Source organism: Heptranchias perlo, chromosome 5, assembly GCF_035084215.1.
Source record: "Heptranchias perlo isolate sHepPer1 chromosome 5, sHepPer1.hap1, whole genome shotgun sequence".
NCBI lineage: Eukaryota > Metazoa > Chordata > Chondrichthyes > Hexanchiformes > Hexanchidae > Heptranchias > Heptranchias perlo.
This window is the reverse complement of record NC_090329.1, coordinates 133,894,285-133,914,224: the sequence shown is the minus strand read 5'-3', so window position 1 is coordinate 133,914,224 and position 19,940 is coordinate 133,894,285. Positions and strand designations below refer to the sequence as shown.

The window sequence follows — 19,940 nt, the reverse complement described above, 5'->3', positions numbered from 1 at the left end:
AAGGCGCTATATAAATGCAAGTTTTTGTTGTGATCATTTAAAAATGTTAAAAACGGCCAATTCAAATGAAATGATAAGGTGGAATGTCAATCAGTCAATTAAAGGCTTTTGCTGATGGTTAACTAGTTGCCAAGTTTTGCTAACTTTGTTTATAAATTATTTTTAAATTGTATTGCTTGATACTTTTACATTTTTTTTGCTAGGTTTGGCACAGTCTGGTTCCTGGGGCTGCTTTGATGAATTTAATCGAATTGAACTGCCTGTATTATCTGTAGCTGCGCAACAGATTTATATTATTCTCGTAGCAAGGAAAGAAAGAAAAAAAGTATTTATCTTCACCGATGGAGATAGTGTATCACTTAATCCAGAGTTTGGCATTTTTATCACAATGGTAAGTAAGCAAAAAGGAAGTTGAAATACAGAAATAGGTTACAGCTTGAATGAGTTTTCTTTGCTTTGTCTAATTGGGGTAGACCTCGACTTTGTGTGACAGAGTAAAACGGATGACAGCGAGTCGATAGCCCGTTTTATGTCCTGATTTTTATTTCCATTCAATGCAAAAGTCATAAAGCAAGCTCTCAGTATAGACACCTTCACTTAAGTCTCTCTGATAGCCCATGCACAGCATATGCCCAGAACCCTTGCAAAAAAAACATTCCCCCTCCATTGTCCTTAGCCTTACTTGAATATCCAGGAATAGTACTGCCGTTGTCCTCAACTACATGAATAACAAAACCTCAAACAATGTTCCTACTATAAAATGTCTAGGGCAAAATGATCAGGTTTTAAGATGTAATTGATAAAAAGAGGTGATGGACAGACTGCAGACATTAAAGGAAACCAAGGGGGAAATATTCGCTAAGGCCTATTATTGGGTGTGGATAGTGTGATCCGCGATTAACCCGTGCCCAATGGCCCCTGTGAGAACTTTGTCCAGCCTCAGTACTCACCATCAATCTGCGTTGAAATCCAGGCCTTGCATGTCGATTCGCACTTTCCACCAGCAGGGGAAGCCCCAATCTTTTAAAGGGAGGATGGCTCTTCAAATCTCTTGAAGGTAGCCGGTACCTGTTATTTGCTAAAATTAACAGTCTGCTGTCTGAACGGAGATCAGACATCGCACACGTAAAACACAGATGCAGGTCTCGTCCCTATGTTTGCACACTGATGAGTTTTGTTAAAACATTGAATAAAGGTTGCACATTACTGAATCCCACATCCTCCAATCTGCACGCTAGACCTCACCAATCTGCCGATTTGAGTTTGTACCAGGCCTGCTAGAGCGCATGCATCAAGGTTCTCTGCTGATGTATTGCAGGCCTTGGTGGCCAGAAGGAGGGATATCCTATATCCGCAGTGGGGCGGGGGGGGGGGGGGGGGGGGGGCGGCAAATGGCCAGAAATATGGTCAAAAGGCAGTAGGAGGCAGCGGGGGACGAAGTCAGTGCCAGGCGCACAGCACCACGAACATGGGTGCAGTGCAGGAAGAAGTTCAATGCTTTGACACGAGTGGTTAAGGTGAGTGAGGTCAACTGTCAAGTGGCGTCTCCTACCAACAGCACCACACACTATACCCCCATCACCCACATACCAACAAACTCTTTCCATCAGTACTTAATTCTTCCAATCAGATGCATCCTCTCACTCTTACACATTACCACTATTGCAAGCTGCCCACCCACAACTCTCAGGTCACACATACTGGCAGCTATTCAATCATGACAGGCACATCACCCAGACACACGTCCCGCTTTCTTGCAGAAGGAGGTGGCGCATAACAGGAGGCAGCAAGTGGCAGTGGCATTAGCCCCTCGAGCCTGTTCCACCATTCAATAAGATCATGCTGGACCTGTGACCTAACTCCATGTACTCGTCGTTGCCCCATATCCCTAAATACCCTTGGTTCGCAGAAATCTATCAATCTTAGATTTAGAATTCACAATTGAGCTAGCATCAACTGCCGTTTGCAGAAGAGCATTCCAAACTTCTCCCACCCTTTGCGTGTAGAAGCATTTCCTAACTTCACTCCTGCACATCCTGGCTCTAAATGTTAGGCTATGTCCCCACGTCCTAGTATTCAAGTCTAGGAGACCTCCAAAAACAGTTACAAATGTCTCAGCAGCCAGAAGCAATAATCCAGCCATTAACTTGTAAATCCTGTATGGTGCTTTTAAATAGCACCGGTGGAGGTCCTCCAGGCACTCTCAGATGGTCATGGTTAAGACTGTGTGTTGAGCTGAGCGTTAAGTACCAAAATGGTGTCTATCACTTTAAATCAGCATTGCACACTGATTGTATCCATTTTCTCCTCACTTTACATGCTTCTGCATTTGGTATTTGCACATGCATTAACTCCTATACCAAGATGACGTCTGGTGCACGTCACGCTGGAAACGTGCACAGCCAAGACGCCATCTTGGATGTTCGAGAGGCCGTCTAGCGCGGTAACAACGGGCACTGCATGGCTCAATTTAGCGTCCAATGCCTCCAGCTCCAGACAAATTGTAGTTTAGGATATTTAGGACTGGGGAAGTAGCTAATTAAATTGAAATATGTTCTAATGGGTATTTTAAGGAATCCTTGGAAATGGGGACTGCCTGAGGTTTGGAAAAATGGAAACATACACCAATCGATAAAAACGCCAAAGAGATAGTGCAGGGATCTCTAAGCCTGATAGCCTAACATTTATTGTAGGGAAAGTACTGGTGGACATCCTGAAAGAACAGATGAGAAATACTGAACTATAAGAGAGAGTCAGGATGGCTTAATGATAGGGAGTTAACGTTTCAGGTCGATGACCCTTCGTCAGAACTGAAAGAAGGTGAAGATTAAAGAGTTTTTAAGCAAGTACAGAGCCAGAGAAAGGGTGGTGGGAGAGGGGAAGGGGAAGGGAGGAAAGAACAAAAGGGAAGGTCTCTGATAGGGTGGACGGCAGGAGTGATTAATGACAAATGGGATGATGGTGCAAGGCAAGGTGGGTGGTAATGGGACATGTAAAGAAACAAAAGATGGGTCTAGAGGAGTTATAAATGGCAATAGCGGAAACATTACCAGCACTTGCTATCCAAAAAAATGGGAGCTGTTGTTATTGAAATCAGTGTTGAGTCCGGAAGGTTGTAACTTGCCTAATTGAAAGATGAGGTGTTGTTCCTTGAGCTTCCGTTGAGCTTCATTGGAACAGTGTAGGAGGCCAAGGACAGAGAGGTCAGAATGGGAGTGGGACAGGGAATAGAAATATAGAAACATAGAAAATAGGAGCAGGAGTAGGTCATTCGGCCCATCAAGCCTGCTCCGCAATTCAATATGATCATGGCTGATCCTCTATCTCAATACCATATTCCCACTCTCTCCCCATACCCCTTGATGCCTTTTGTGATTAGAAATCTATTTATCTCCTTCGAAAATATATTCAGTGAGTTGGCCTCCACAGCCCCCTGTGGTAGAGAAGTCCACAGGTTCACCACCCTCTGAGTGAAGAAATTTCTCCTCATCTCAGTCCTAAATGTCCTACCCCGTATCCTGAGACTGTGACCCCTCAAATCAAAATGGCAAGCGACCGGCATGTCAGGGTCACGTTTATGGATAGAGCAGAGGTGTTCAGCGCAAAGCAATCACCCAATCTGCATTTGGTCTTCCCAATGTAGAGGAGACCGCATTGTGAGATAAATAAATTTTTGGACTCTAGGGGAATCAAAGGATATGGGGATAGAGCGGGAAAGTGGAGTTGAAGTCAAAGATCAGCCATGATCTTATTGAATGGTGGAGCAGGCTTGAGGGGCCGTATGGCCGACTCCTGCTCCTATTTCTTATGTTCATATGTTCTTCTGTGAGCAGCAAATACAGTATATTAAATTGAAAGAAGTACAAGTAAATCGCTGTTTCACCTGGAAGGAGTGTTTGGGGCCGTGGACAGTGGGAAGGGAGGGAGTGAAAGGGCAGGTGTTGTATCTCCTGCGTTTGCACTGGAAGGTGCCTTGGGGAGGAGAGCTGGTGTTGGGGGTGATGGAAGAGTGGACCGGGGTGTCCCTTCGGAATGCTGAAAGCATTGGTTAGAGTTAAGAAATTGTAGAAGTGCCATTACACTACTGGATGTATTCTATAGGCCATCAACTAGTGGGAAGGAGATGGAGGAGCAAATTTGCAGGGAAATTATAGAGAGGTGCAATAGCCATAGAGTTGTGATAATGGGGGACTTCAACTATCCTAATATAGACTGGGATAGTATTAATATAAAGGGCAAAGAGGGAGAGGAATTTTTGAAGTGTGTTCGGGAGAACTTTCTTGATCAGCACGTTTCTGGCCCAAAGAGGAAGAAGGCATTGCTGGACTTGGTTCTGGGGAATGAGGTGGGCCAAGTGGAGCAAGTGTCAGTGGGGGAACATTTAGGGAACAGCGATCATAGTATCATCAGGTTTAGAATAGCTATGGAAAAGGACAAGGACCACTCTAAAGTAAAAATACTCAATTGGAGGAGGGGCAAATTCAGTGGAATGAAAACTGATATGGCCTGGGTAAAGTGGAATTAAAGATTGGCAGGCAAAACTGTAATCGAACAATGGGTGGCCTTTAACGAGGAGATGGTTCACGTACAGTCGAGGTACATTCCCACGAAGGAGAAAGGTATGGCAAGTAAAGCCAAAGCTCCCTGGATGACAAAAGAGATAGAGAGTAAGATGAAGCAGAAAAAAGGGGTGTATGACAGATGTCAGGTTGATAGCACAGGTAAGAATGAGGCTGAATATAGAAAGTTCAGTGGGGAAATGGAAAAGGAAATAAGAGGGGCAAAGAGAGAGTATGAGAATAGACTGGGGGAAAACATAAAAGTAAACAGTAAACGGGTAGTAAAAGGTGAGGTAGGGCCGATCAGGAACCAAAAAGGAGATCTACTCATGGAGGCAGAGGGCATGGCCAAGGTACTAAATGAGTACTTTGCATCTGTCTTTACCAAGGAAGAAGATGCTGCCAGAGTCTCAGTAAAGGAAGATGTAGTAGAGATACTGGATGGGCTAATAGTTGCTAAAGAGAAGGTAGTAGAAAGGCTAGCTGTACTTAAAGTAGATAAGTCACCCAGTCCAGATGGGATGCATCCTAGATTGCTGAGGGAAGTAAGGGTGGAAATTGTGGCAGTACTGGCCATAATCTTCCAAATATCCTTGGATACGGGGGGGTGGTGCCAGGGGGCTAGAGAATTGCAAACGTTACACCCTTGTTCAAAAAAGGGTGTAAGGATAAACCTGGCAACTACAGGCCAGTCAGTTTAACCTTGGTGGTGGGGAAACTTTTAGAAACGATAATCCGGAACAGAATTAGCAGTCATTTGAACAAGTGTGAATTGATTAGGGAAAGCCAGCACAGATTTGTTAAAGGCAAATCATGTTCAACTAACTTGATAGAGTTTTTTGATGAGGTAACAGAGAGGGTTGATGAGGGCAATATGGTTGATGTGGTGTATATGGACTTACAAAAGGCGTTTGATAAAGTGCCGCATAATAGGCTTGTCATCAAGATTGAAGCTCATGGAATAAAGGGGGCATTGGCATCATGGATACAAAATTGGCCAACTAACAGAAAGCAGAGAGTAGTGGTGAATGGTTGTTTTTCAGATTGGAGGGAGGTGTACAGTGGTGTTCCCCAGGGGTCGGTATGAGGACCACTGCTTTTCTTGATATATATTAATGACTTGGACTTGGGTGTACAGGGCACAATTTCCAAATTTGCAAATGACATAAAACTTGGAAGTGTGGTGAACAGTGAGGAGAATAGTGATAGACTTCAAGAGGATTTAGACAGTGTGGTGGAATGGGCGGACACGTGGCAGATGAAATTTAATGCAGCAAAATGCAAAGTGATACATTTTGGCAGGAAGAACAAGGAGAGGCAATATAAACTAGAGAGCACAATTCTAAAAGGGGTACAGAAACAGAGATATCGGGGTATATGTGCACAAATCGTTGAAAGTGGCCGGGCAGGTTGAGAAAGTGGTTAAATAAGCATACAGGATCCTGGGCTTTATAAATAGAGGCACAGCGTACAAAAGCAAGGAAGTCACGATGAACCTTTAGAAAACACTGGTTCGGCTACAACTGGAGTATTGTGTCCAATTGTGGGCACCGCACTTTAGGAAAGATGTGAAGGCCTTAGAGATGGTGCAGAAAAGATTTACTAGAATTATTCCAGGGATGAGGGACTTTGGTTACGTGGCTAGACCGGAGAAGCTAGAGTTGTACTCCTTGGAACAGAGAAGGTTGAGATGAGGTTTGATAGAGATATTGAAAATCAGGAAGGGTCCAGACAGAAAAGATAGAGAGAAACTGTTCCCATTGGCGGAAGGGTCAAGAACCAGAGGGCATAGATTTAAGATGATTGGCAAAAGAACCAAAGGTTACATGAGGAAAAACCTTTTTACGCAGCAAGTGGATAGGATCTGGAATGTCGGGGTGAGTGGCGGAGGCAGATTGAGTCGTGGCTTTCAAAAGGGAACTGGATAAATACTTGAAAGGAAAAAATTTGCAAGGCTACGGGGATAGGGCGAGGGAGTGGAACTAGCTGGATTGCTCTTGCATTGAGCCAGCACGGACTTGATGGGCCGAATGGCCTCCTTCCATGTTGTAACCTTTCTATGATTCTATGAAAGGGTAGGGAGGGGAAGATGTGTTTGGTGGTGGGATCGCGCAGGAGGTGGCGGAAATGACAAAGGATGATACATTGAATGTGGAGGCTGGTGGGGTGGAACGTGAGTACAAGGGGGAATCTATCATGGTTACGAATTACATACGAACATATGAATTAAGAGCAGGAGTAGGCCATTCGGCCCCTCGCACCTGCTCTGCCATTTGATAAGATCATGGCTGATCTGATTGCGACCTCAACCCCATTTTCCAGTCCACCTACCATAGCCTTTGACTCCCTTGTTAATCAGGAATCTAACTAACTCGGCCTTAAAAATATTCAATGACCATGGGCTCGATTTTGGCATCGTGTTTCCGGCGGGTTCCCAGCGGGGTGGCCCCGAAAATCCCGATATCCGGTCACGTGACCGGATCGCGACGAAATCCCGGCCACTTCCGGGTACCGCGCTGACGTGCGGGGCTGCGCGCGCAAGCCCCGCTGGTGGGAAACCCGCAGGCAATTAAAGCCAGCGGGGTTCCATTTGAGAGTACTTACCTTGCTTGTTGTGGTCAGTTAATGAGCTGAAGCAGCTGTCAAAAGAGGAAGTGTGGGATTTTAGGTTCAAGGCAGTGAGTTTCCCACACTGGGGGAAACAGTCCCTCCTCAACCAGGCGTGTTGCAGCCAGCAGCCTGTGGCAGGTGCCAAGGTGCGCTCCACGGGGGAGAGCCCTCACCCACGCAGGAGGCCACCGCGTCACATAGGGCAACCCCTGCCCTCCACCACCCCCCACCAAGCCAGAGGACAGACCGACACGAAACCGCAGCCCCAGTCCGAGGAAACACCCACCTACCCTGCACAACCCCTCAGACCAACACCTGCCAGATGGGTGGTGCGTTGACATCGTCGGAGGACGAACAGGATGACCAGCCCCAGCAGCCTCGCAGTCCACGCCGTCCGCCTCGGAGACGTGGGGCCCCCCAACACGGTGCGGTGGCAAACCCACCTGCACAGCAGGAGGGAGGGCAACCGCAGAGAGAGATGCGTCGCAGGAGGCACTACCCTCCGCACAGGGTGTACAGAGCGAGGCTCAGCTTCATGGGCCTCTCCGAGTAGCAGTGCATACGTCGGCTCAGAGTCAATCGCCAGGTAGTCGCCGACATCTGCAGCCTCCTTAACGACGAGCTGCTCCCTGATGGACCAAGCAGCATCTTCCTACCTGTTGCCGTCAAAGTCACCACTGCCCTCAACTTCTTCGCATCCGGTTCCTCGCATCGGGGACATCACCGGGGTCTGTCAGTCCTCTGCACACAAGTGCATAAGGCAGGTCACCGATGGGTTGTTCCGCAGGGCCTCGCACTACATCAACTTCGCCATGGACGAGCGCAGCCAGATGGAGAGGGCGGTTGGATTCCATGCCATGGCCGGCTTCCCACGGGTGCAGGGTGTAATCGACTGCACCCACATCGCAATACGGGCACCTCCGCATGAGCCAGGGCTGTTCATCAACAGGAAGGGGTATCACTCCATGAACGCCCAGCTCATCTGTGACCACCGCCAGAGATTCCTACACGTGTGCACCAGATACCCCGGCAGCTGCCACGATGCCTTCGTCCTCAGGGAGTCCGCCGTCCCGCCCATCCTGCAGGCACCCAACGCCGGCAACGGTTGGCTCCTCGGCGACAAGGGGTATACCCTACACACGTGGCTCATGACACCTCTGAGGAACCCCATCACCGAGCCGGAGCGTCGGTACAATGACAGCCACACTGCTACCAGGTCTACAATTGAGCAGACCATAGGGCTTCTCAAGATGCGCTTCAGGTGCCTTGATCGTTCTGGGGGAGCGCTCCAATACACACCATTCAGAGTGGGACAAATCATAGTTGTCTGCTGTGCCCTGCACAACATGGCCCAACAGAGAGGGGTGCCGCTGGAGGAGGCCCCATCCACACCCGCCACCCACATTGAGGAAGGCGAGGGCGAGGAGGAGGAGGAGGAGGCGGAGGAGGAGGAGGCGGAGGAGGAGGACGCGCCAGAGGATAGTGGACGACCCATGCGCCGAACCACGACTCACCGGGATGGTCGCCGGGCCAGGGAGGCACTCATACGTCAACGGTTCTCCTAGAGTCAGACACTGCGAGGCGCTCGCATCTCCTCACCTGCACATGCGAGCGGCCATACCAGCCCCCTCCACTGAAGAGTGTTGCCAGTAATCCTGCACCCACAGCAGTGTGCCCAATGGGCGGCAGCAGGTGTTCGCCGTCATGATGGCCTCCACGGAACGCACCTATTGCACAGGCCGCGGAAGAATGGACGAGAGGTGGCAGGAGTGGTGAGAATAGAGTATTTAATATCTCCAATGTGACATGATATAAAAAAAATGTACAAATTAATAGACACCCTTGTGTATTCCCTTTGTGATTATAACGCCTTTGCATTTCTTTTCCGGGTACCCCTACGTGGTGCTACCCCTGTGGCTCCAGCAGAGGTAGTGGCAGGTTGCTCGTGTTCTCGCCTTGACCGGGTAGATGCTTTTGGCGGACGGCCCCTGGGTTTCGGTGCCTGTGAGGGCACCTCCACAGACTGCTCCTCCTGCACCGGGGCAGGGGCAGACTCGGCCACCTGGAGAGGAGGCACCATTGCGGGTACTGGTTGAGAGGTGGGCGACGGGTGGGATGTGGGGGCGCCTTGAGAAGCGTCCCCGCTTCCATGTCCCCGGTCACCATCATCGCTCTCGTGGCCTCGGCCCACATCACCCCTTCCACCCTGCTGGACGGCAGTTTGGATGGCATGTGTGAGGCCTTGCAAGGCCACCCCTAGTGTATCCGTCAGCCTGTTGATGGCGGCGGAATGTTGCTCACCCTGAATCCGTACAGACGTTGTCAGGGCCTGCAAGGACTCGATCTGGAGCTGTGCGTGACGCTCGAGGGAGGCCAGCCTGTCCTCCACCGCAGACAGTCCCGCACCTACCCGCGACACTGTGTCGCCGGTACCCTCCTGTGCCTGCGCCACCAATGCCCGCATGCAGGAGTTGGACTCCTCCATCGCCTGCACTATTGTGGACAATGCGCGCGGCACCTCTCCCAGTACCTCAGCAATTAGCTGGTGCCCCTCGACGACTCTCCTTTTCACTGGTGGCCCCCTGGGTTCAGCATCTGGGTCCGGCTGAGCAGAGCCTGGAGATGAGTGCTCCCTCCGTCGCGGACCCTCCGCGGCTGCCCCTGCCACCAGGGTCTGCTCATGCTCACTCGTGCGCGGTGACTCACCAAGTGCTACCCCAACTAGTTGGAGAGGGGGACCCACCGAGGTGTGTGTCTCTGCGCTGGTGGATGGTTGGCTCTGATGTGACGATGCACCCTCAGAGACCGCCATGTCCTCTGAGGAATCGCCCTCCTCGATCGCTTCACACACAGACGGACCTGCAAGAGAACAGAGGGCACTTTGAGGCATGTGGACCAACTTGACAGTGCGCCTGATGGCAGGTGATGATACGGTCACTCGCGATCATGGGTGTTGAGTGTCAGCTTTCCCTTACCGGCCGTTTCGGCAGCGACATACTCGCCATCAGCCACCGACAGGCAATGTCGCGTGCGGGCGAGGTCGAGCGCCTCCACCTCGGCGTCGGTGAGCTCCACCACTTGCGGCGGGCCACCTCCGGTGCGTGCCCTTTCGCGGTTGTTCTTGCTTCTCTTCTCCTGTGAAGGCAAAACACAGATGTGTGAGTGGGTGCGTATTGCATCGTGAGACGCATCGAGCATCGGTGTGGTTGGGTTGAGCGTGGCGCAGATGGATGGGAGGATGCGTGGGCCACGTGCCCATCCCATTGCATGGGGATTGGGGTGTGTGGTAGTGTTCGGGTGGGGTCAGGGACGGTGGGTACTTGCGTGCACGGCGAGGATGGTGAATGAGTGGCTGTGAGGATTGCTGATGGAGCGCAGTGGTGGCTGTGCAGGAGGGGTTGTGATCTGTTTGGCGTGATGGTGGGGATGGGATGTGGGAGGGTGCGTTGGTGTACTCACCTTGCCAGACCTAGTCAGGTCATTGAAGCGCTTGCGGCACTGCTCCCAAGTCCTTGGGGTGTTGCCCCTGCTGCTCACCTCCGCCGCCACCTCTGCCCATGCCTTCCTGGTGGCGGCGGCAGGGAACTTGCGTCCATCTTCTGGGAAGAGCGTGTCCCTCCTTCTCCTCACGCCCTCCAGCATCAGCTGCAGTGCTAGGTCTGAAAAACGGGGCGCAGCCTTTCCCCTTGGCTGAGCCATCGTCAGAAACCTATTGACTGCAGTAGGAGGGGCTTTGGGAGACTGCCCCTTTAAGTGGAGCTCCTACATCGCGTCGACGGCACTGCGCATGCGCAGCCGGCCGGCACGCAGCTGGGGAGCGGAGAACCCGGAAGCAGGGCTTAATCGGTCCAATTATCCCGCGATCGCGTGGGGGACGCACACGATTAGCCGTCCGCGTTTTCCACGCTCCCGGAGGACCACCCGCTGGGAACCCGCAGGCCTGCTAAATTCGAGCCCCATGCCTCCATCCCTCCCTGGGGAAGGGAGTTCCACAGACTCATGAGCCTCTGAGAGAAAAAATTTCTTCTCATCTCCGTCTTAAATGGGAGACCCCTTATTTTTAAACTGTGACCCCTAGTTCTAGTCTCTCCCACAAGGGGAAACATCGTCTCAGCATCTACCCCTTCTAGTCCCCTCAGGATCTTACATGTTTCAGTAAGATCACCTCTCATTCTTCTAAACTCCAGTGTACACAGGCCTAACTTGTCCAACCTTTCCTCATAAGGTAGCCCCCTCATCCCAGGAATCAGTCGAGTGAACCTTCTCTGAACCACCTCCAAAGCAAATATGTCCTTTCTTAAATAAGGAGACCAAAACTGCTCACAGTATTCTTGATGTGGTCTCACCAGTGCCCTGTACAACTGTAGCAAAACATCTCTACTCTTATATTCCATTCCCCTGACAATAAATGACAACATTCCATTTGTCTTCCTAATCACTTGTTGAACCTGCATACTAACTTTTTGTAATTCATGTACTAGGACACCCAGATTGCTCTGTCCCTCAGAATTCTGCAATCTCTCTCTATTTAAATAATATACTGCTTTTCTATTCCTCCTGCCAACGTGGACAAGTTCACATTTTCCCAAAATTACACGCCATCTACCAAATTTTTGCCCATTCACTTAACCTATCTTTATCTCTTTGCAGACTCCTCATGTCCTCGTCACAACTTACTTTCCTACCTACCTTTGTGTCATCAGCAAATTTAACAACCGTACATTCGTTCCCTTCATCCAAGTGATTGATATAGATTGTAAATAACTGAGGCCCAAGCACTGATTCCTGTGGCACTCCACTCGTTACATCTTGCCACCCTGAAAATGACCCATTTATGCCTACTCTCTGTTTCCTGTTAGCAAACCAATCCTTTATCCATGCTAATATGTTACCCCCTACACCATGAGCTCTTATTTTATGTAGTAGCCTTTGATGTGGCACCTTGTCAAAGCCTTCTGGAAATCCAAGTACATCACATCCACCGGATCCCCTTTATCCATGTTGCTGTTACTTCCTCACTAATAAATTAGTCAAACACGATTTCCCCTTCACGAAAGCCGTGTTGACTCTGCCTGATTGCATTGAGATTTTCTAAGTGCCCTGCTATAACCTCCTTATTAATAGATTCTAGCATTTTCCCCATGACAGATGTTAAGCTAACTGGCCTGTAGTTTCTGTCTCCCTCCTTTCTTGGATAGAGGTGTTACATTCGCTATTTTCCAATCTGTTGGGACCCTTCCAGAATCGAGAGATTTTTGGAAAATTAATACCAATGCATCTACTATCTCTGCAGCCACTTCTTTTAAGACCCGAAGACGAAGTCCGTCAGGACCTGAGGACTTGTCAGCTTTTAGTTCTAATATTTTTTTCAAAACCCTTTCCCTGGTGATTGTAAATGTTTAAGTTCCTTCCTCCCTTTCACCTCTTGATTCACAATTGGAGAAAGTGCAAAAAAGATTTACAAGGAAGATACCAGAACTGAGAGGTTATACCTATTAGGAAAGACTGAACAGACTGGGGCTCTTTTTTCCAAAAAAGAGAAGGCTGAGAGGTGACCAGGTAGAGGTCTTTAAAATTATGAAGGGATTCGATAGGGTAGACAGGGAGAAGGTGTTTCCATTTGTGGGGAGTCTAAAATGAGGGGCCATAAATATGACATAGTCACTAATAAATCCAATAAAGAATTCAGGAGAAACTTATTTTCTCAGAGAATGGTTGGAATGTGCAGTAGGTAAGGTAAATAGTACAGATGCATTTAAGAGGAAGCTAGACAAGTACATGAGGGAGAAAGGAATAGAAGGGTATGTTGATAGGGTTAGATGAAGTAACATGGGAGGAGGCTCGTGTTGAGTTTAAACACCGGCATAGACCTGTTGAACCAAATGGCCGGTTTTAGTGCTGTGAATTCTATGTAATTCTATGTAATGGTGGAAAAGAAATGCATTTGGGTAGATTTTTGTCTTTATCACCTGTCTTTAAAGTATTTGGGTGGAGGGCATCGTAAGAGTCCATCCGATTTTCCTTTCATTTAAATTGATAGATGGGAAGTAAGGCAGGCTCCCTTACAGCTATGTGAATCTCCCTGACAAATTTTCCTCCCTATGTTCCAAATAGGTAATCCTTTAAGACCAGGCAGTAAAGACAAAAATCTACCCCTTTATCTTCTCTGACGTTTAGTCAAGTATAGTTTAGTCAAGGAAGTCACTTGTTAACTTTCTGTCAAACAGTTCTGAAAGTTTATTTTTTTCCCACTTTCCTCACTTGCAGAATCCTGGATATGCAGGGCGTCAAGAACTGCCAGAAAATCTAAAAATTCAATTTAGAACAGTAGCCATGATGGTGCCAGATAGACAGGTGAGAGAAATTGCTCAAATTCTGAGATGTTACATATATTCCAAAAGAAGAACTCAAACTAGGTGAAGTTTTAATTCAAGTCCATTGAATCTAGACTACAATTAAAAAGATAAACATATCTACACAACTAAATATGTTATAATTGTTTTACTGAGACCAAGTCTGCAACTACCGATGGAGCACACTTGAGAGTGGATGATGTGGGCAATCATTTTCTTGTTTCTGCAGCCAAAATCATTGTGAAACCAATGTATTTTGGACTTTATTCAATTTTTTTTAACATAGAAGCAGCAGTTAAGGGATTAGCATTTTAAAATCACACAAAATCACTTCCGAATGGACAAGTATCTGGCCACATAATGATTGTCTGAAGTGTTTGCTGGTTAATCAAGCGAGGTGGGGGGACCCTTATTTACAATTTTAAACATATTGGGCCATAATTTGCTGTGGCAGGGCATCTAACAGCATCTGCTGTTAGTCAGGTTTGCCCTTGCATGTTTAGGTTTTTAAACTTTTTGCATGGCAAGTTGCTAAAAGTGCGAGCTGGTAATGTCACAGTAAGGGAATCAGGGCATCTGGGACCTGAGTGAACAGGGCAAGCAACTGTGTATCTCCTTAATCAATCAGATTGAAGGATTGGGAAATAAACAGCGCAAGGACTGAAAAGAGTGGATGAATTCAATGTCAAATCAGGTACAGAAAGAGAAATAAAGTGAGGGAAAGAAAGATTGGATTAAGAGAGAGAGAAGAAAGAGACAGAAAGAAAAAGTTTTTAAAAATGTAAAAATTGTAAAATTTGACATTTTTAAAATCTCCAACAATAATTAATACCTGAAGGAATGAGACTCCACACTTGTAATAGTTATTTTCAGTGCCAGTGAGGTTGAATGGCTGTAATTAAAACTTATCACGTCGTTCGCGCCAGACAAGGGCCAGGCAATGACCATCTTCAACAAGAGAGAGTCTAACCACCTCCCCTTGACATTCAACGGCATTACCATCGCCGAATCCCCCACAATCAACATCCTGGGAGTCACCATTGACCAGAAACTTCACTGGACCAGCCATATAAATACTGTGGCTACAAGAGCAGGTCAGAGACTGGGTATTATGCGGTGAGTGACTCACCTCCTGACTCCCCAAAGCCTTTCTACCATCTACAAGGCACAAGTCAGGAGTGTGATGCAATACTCTCCACTTGCCTGGATGAGTGCAGCTCCAACAACACTCAAGAAGCTCGACACCATCCAGGACAAAGCAGCCCGCTTGATTGGCACCCCATCCACCACCCTAAACATTCACTCCCTTCACCACCGGCGCACTGTGGCCGCAGTGTGTACCATCCACAGGATGCATTGCAGCAACTCGCCAAGGCTTCTTCGACAGCACCTTCCAAACCCGTGACCTATACCACCTAGAAGGACAAGAGCAGCAGGTACATGGGAACAACACCACCTGCACGTTCCCCTCCAAGTCATACACCATCCCGACTTGGAAATATATCGCCGTTCCTTCATCGTCACTGGGTCAAAATCCTGGAACTCCCTACCTAACAGCACTGTGGGAGAACCTTCACCACACGGACTGCAGCAGTTCAAGAAGGTGGCTCACCACCACCTTCTCAAGGGCAATTAGGGATGGGCAATAAATGCTGGCCTCGCCAGCGACGCCCACATCCGATGAACGAATAAAAAAAAAAGGTACTTAGACCGAAATGGACAACACTTAACTTTCAATGGCAAGTTTAGTTTGTATCTACCGTGAAAATACAGCAACTTCACGCCGTTCAATGCATTTCAATGGTGAGGCAGTCAGCGAGATGCCATTTTCGGGAAGCTAATGGTGGAGCAGCGCATCTCAGACAGCAATTTTTGGATCTCCGCGTTTAACTTCGCATTTGCCCTCGCCTGAAGTTGCTGTACCATTTGCGCATAAATAAGGGAAAGCGTCATTAGCTTCACAATTACTTTGATAGAAAATTATGGCCCCTTATGTTATTGTTAGAGATGGCCCACATTATTCCTCAGAGAGTAGGAGGTTCAGGGGTGATCTTATAGAAGTCTATAAAATAATGAGGGGCATAGATAAGGTAGATAGTCAAAATCTTTTCCCAAAGGTAGGGGAGTCTATAACGAGGGGGCATAGATTTAAGGTGAGAGGGGAGAGATACAAAAGGGTCCAGAGGGGCAATTTTTTCACTCAAAGGGTGGTGAGTGTCTGGAACGAGCTGCCAGAGGCAGTAGTAGAGGCGGGTACAATTTTGTCTTTTAAAAAGCATTTGGACAATTACATGGGTAAGATGGGTATAGAGGGATATGGGCCAAGTGCAGGCAATTGGGACTAGCTTAGTGGTATAAACTGGGCGACATGGACATGTTGGGCCGAAGGGCCTGTTTCCATGTTGTAACTTCTATGATTCTATGATTCTATTCTATGAACTACTTTGTGACACCTTGCTGCTTAAGCTATTGTGCTATTCAATTTGTCCAGTGAGGCACACAGCCACTCAGACTATAAGAATCCCCCTGGACATGGGTCAAATGATAGACCCTAGCGGGAGTCAGTGACTTTGATTGACAGACTTTTGAGATGAGTCCCCTGTGATTGACAACTCTGTGGGCAGAGACTTTCTCTTACCGATTTTAAATGGCAGGCCACAGCAGCTTACGGAGAGCAGTCATAGGTCTAGAAATTGGCCTGCGTAGTAGGTAGTTCCTGTTTTTCAAGTGCCACGTGGCCAACGCAAGGACCCAAAATGGCGGGATTGATGCGTGCACACACTTCCAACCACAACTTTATTGTAGGAGGTAGAATCGCTTTCGATTTGCACGCCGGCAGTATTTAAAGCAGCCAGATAATTATGCAGATGCGGGTCATCTGCTGTGTGAGGGACGTACTCATCATTTTTGACCGCCCTAGATAATTGGATGCCACGTGCTGACCTTGCTCAGCGCAATGGGACGCAAACTGGCATGAAGGCCCTCTCACCAGCAATATTTAAAGGGATCATTCAGTATTTACAGGTTAGTTGCTGGTTCACTACTTCTGGTTACTGTTTCACCTCTAGGCATTATTTGCTGTGTTCTACCACTCTTCAGGTCTGTGACCGATATCCCGGTAGCAATCATGACTCTCATTCTGCGCCACCTTTATTCGAACCAGACCTCCAAGTTACAGGCTGGTTATTGGGCAACAAGGATTATCCCCTCCTGATATCGTTCATGACTTCAGTTAGGAATCTGCGCAAAACTGCACAGGAGGCCACAAGGAACATCATCAGGCAAACAATCGGCGTACTCAAGCAACGCTTCCGCTGCCTGGACCGTTCTGGAGGATCTTTGCAGTACTCCCCTGTGCAGGTATCCAGATTTGTGGTCATCTGCTGTGTGCTCTACAACTTCGCCATCATGAGGGAGCATCCCTTACCACCACCTGCAAACCAACAAGTTCAGGAAGAGGAGCAGGAAGAGCGGGGTGAGGAAGAGAGCAGGAGGAGAGGCAGCAACCAAAAGAGTCCCTTTCTGCCCGAGTTCTCAAAGACTAGCTCATTGAGGAGTAGTTCAACTAAGTCACATCTACCATCCCCCATTCAACAACAGTCGTAATCTATCTTCTCACAACCACTATCACATTGTCCTTCCTGTGCTCCACACTTATGGGTCTCGCCCTCACTTCTGCACAAACATAAATACCAACACCTGTTCCAAATCCAAAACCAAATTTATTAAATAAATAATCTCAGCTATTACAAAAACTCAGGGGGGAAAATTGGATTGGGCCTATTATTGTACAGGGGTAGCACGATCCACTATTACCCTGCGTCCAATGGCCCCTGCGCAGGCAGGACGAGACGTTCGTGAGGCGTGAGGACTTAACTTCAAGCAGCGTTCCGAATCAGCGTTGACATGAGGATTCAATGCAATTCTCACTTCCCACCAGCGGGGGAAGCCCCAATCTCTTAAAGGCAGGCTGTCTCTTAAAAATCTCTTAAAGGTAGCTGGTACCTGTTATTTGCTGAAAATAACAGTCTGCTGTCTGCATGGAGTCTGAAAGGAGATCAGACATTGCACGTGCAAAACACAGATGCAAGGCCAGTCCCTATGTTTACACACTGATGAGTTATGTTAAAACATTGAATAAAGGTTGCGCAACTACTAAATCCCACATCCTCCAATCTGCATGCCAGATCTCACCAATTTACCCATCTGAGTTTGTACCAGGCCTGCGAGAGTGCATGCACCCAGGTTCTCTGCTGATGCACTCCAGGCCTTAGTGCAAGAGGTGGACAGAAGGCGGGACATCTTATATCTGTGGGAGGGAGGCATGAGGGGCAAGAGGCCCTCCAGACATATGGCCAAAAGACAGTGGGAGGCAGCGGGGGATGAAGTCAATGCCAGGCGCACAGCATCACGAACATGGAAGAAGTTCAATGCTTTGACCAAGGTGAGTGAGGTCAACTGTCAAGTGACATCTCCTACCAACTACACTACTAGCCGCATCCATTGCTGCACGCACTACACCCCTCATCACCCACATACCAACAAACTCTTTCCATCAGTACTCAACTCTTCCAATCAGATGCTTCCTCTCACCCCATTACCATTGTTGCAAGCTGCTCACCCACAACTCACTGGCCACACACACTGGCAGCTATTCAACCAGGACAGGCACATCACCCACACACACATCCCGCTTTCTTGCAGAAGAAGGTGGCGCGTTTCAGGAGGCAGCAAGTGGCAGTGGCATTTAGCCCCTCGAGCCTGTTCCACCATTCAATGAGATCATGCTGGACCTATGACCTAACTCCATGTACCCATATCCCTTAATACCCTTGGTTCACAAAAATCTATCAATCTCAGATTTAGAATTGAGCTAGCATCAACAACTGTTTGCAGAAGAGCATTCCAAACTTCTCCCACTCTTTGCGTGTAGAAGCGTTTCCTAACTTCACTCCTGCACGTCCTGGCTCTAAATGTTAGACTATGTCCCCGCGTCCAAGTATTGAAGTGTAGGAGACCTCCAAAAACAGTTACAAATGTCTCGGCAGCCAGAAGCAATAATCCAGCCACTAACCTGTAAATCCTGCATGGTCCCTTTAAATAGTGCTGGTGGGGAGCCTCCAGGCACTCCAAGACACGTCCTGATGGTCGGGGTTAAGACTGTGCTTTGAGTTGAGTATTAAGTGCCAAAATGGTGTCTATCACTTTAAATCAGTGTTGCACACTGATTGTATCCATTTTCTCCTCACTTTACATGCCTCTGACGTTCGGTATTTGCGCATGTGCTGACTCCTATGCCAAGATGGCGTCCGGCGCATGTCACACTGGAAACGTTCATGTGCAGCCAAGACACCATCTTGGATGTTGGAGAGGCCGCGTAGTGCCGAAACAACGGGCGCAACACGGCCCAATTTAGCACCCATTGACTATTCACCCTTGTGCATACCCTTAGTGCTTATCTTTCCTGTTCCTTTGCCTACCTTGGTGCTTCTACGAGGTACTTCCCCAGTGGCTACAGCTTGGGAGGTGGAAAGCAGCTGGGATTCCATTGAGGACACTCCAGGTGGTCTTGGAGGACAACTTCGAGCAGCTCTAGGCCTAGAGGGCCTGGCTGCAGACTGCACCATCTCAGCCTGGGCTGTGGCAGTTTAGGTCAGCTGGCTGAAGGGCACCAGCAATGGCACTGGTGGAGTGGCTGGCTGTGGAGCGGGCATGCCATTATACTGAAAGAGGACAGCAGTTGCCTTTCCCATGGAGCCAGGGCCACTCTTCTGTGGTGGCGCCTCAGCAATCCTAGTGCTCTGCTGGAGAATAGAGTGCTGGAGTGATATGATGCCCTGAAAGCCCCTTTCAACAGCGGCCCCCAAAGCCAAGGTGGCATCCATCTGAGATTCCGTGGCAGCAGTTTGTGCTGCATTGGAAGCTGTTAGGTTTGTCATGAGGCACTCCACTGACCGCCGATGGAACTGACCACTCATCCCACTTTGGAATGAATGGGTTCCATGCTCTGCGCAAAGTCTTGCTTCAAGTTGGGCATTGGACTTCTCCATGCTCAGAAATATTGTGCGCAAGCTTTCCAACAAGTTGCCCAGTGGACCAAGCATTTCCTGGTGTATGCCTATTTGCCTTCTTCAGTAGCCTGGCCCCTCGAAGTCAGCATCTGAGTCCTCTGCAGCAGAACTAGTGTATGACCTCACCCCTTCCCATCACTGCCAGCATGGCCTGTTCAACGGGCAACAGAGTGTATTAACACATTGATCCCCCATCAGTAGCAACCTATTGCTTGGTGGTGTGTGCCATCTTCTCCTGCAAGAAAGAGGAAAGTGTGTTAGTGAGAGTCTTGTGAGGTGAGGTGAGTGGGTGTTCACAGAGAGAACATAAGGTGTTCACACCAGAACATCAGCAGTTCACACAGACA

General features: G+C 48.4%; 1 protein-coding gene across 1 annotated transcript in view; it reads left to right on the top strand.

The window, feature by feature from the left end:
- The window catches only part of LOC137322210 (dynein axonemal heavy chain 8-like), a 1,468,904-nt gene that overhangs the window by 798,072 nt on the left and 650,892 nt on the right, over positions 1 to 19,940 (top strand). The window contains exons 46-47 of the mRNA XM_067985326.1: positions 204 to 391; positions 13,437 to 13,523. Coding sequence (XP_067841427.1) covers positions 204 to 391; positions 13,437 to 13,523 — 275 coding nt within the window. The remainder of the gene's footprint in view (positions 1 to 203; positions 392 to 13,436; positions 13,524 to 19,940) is intronic.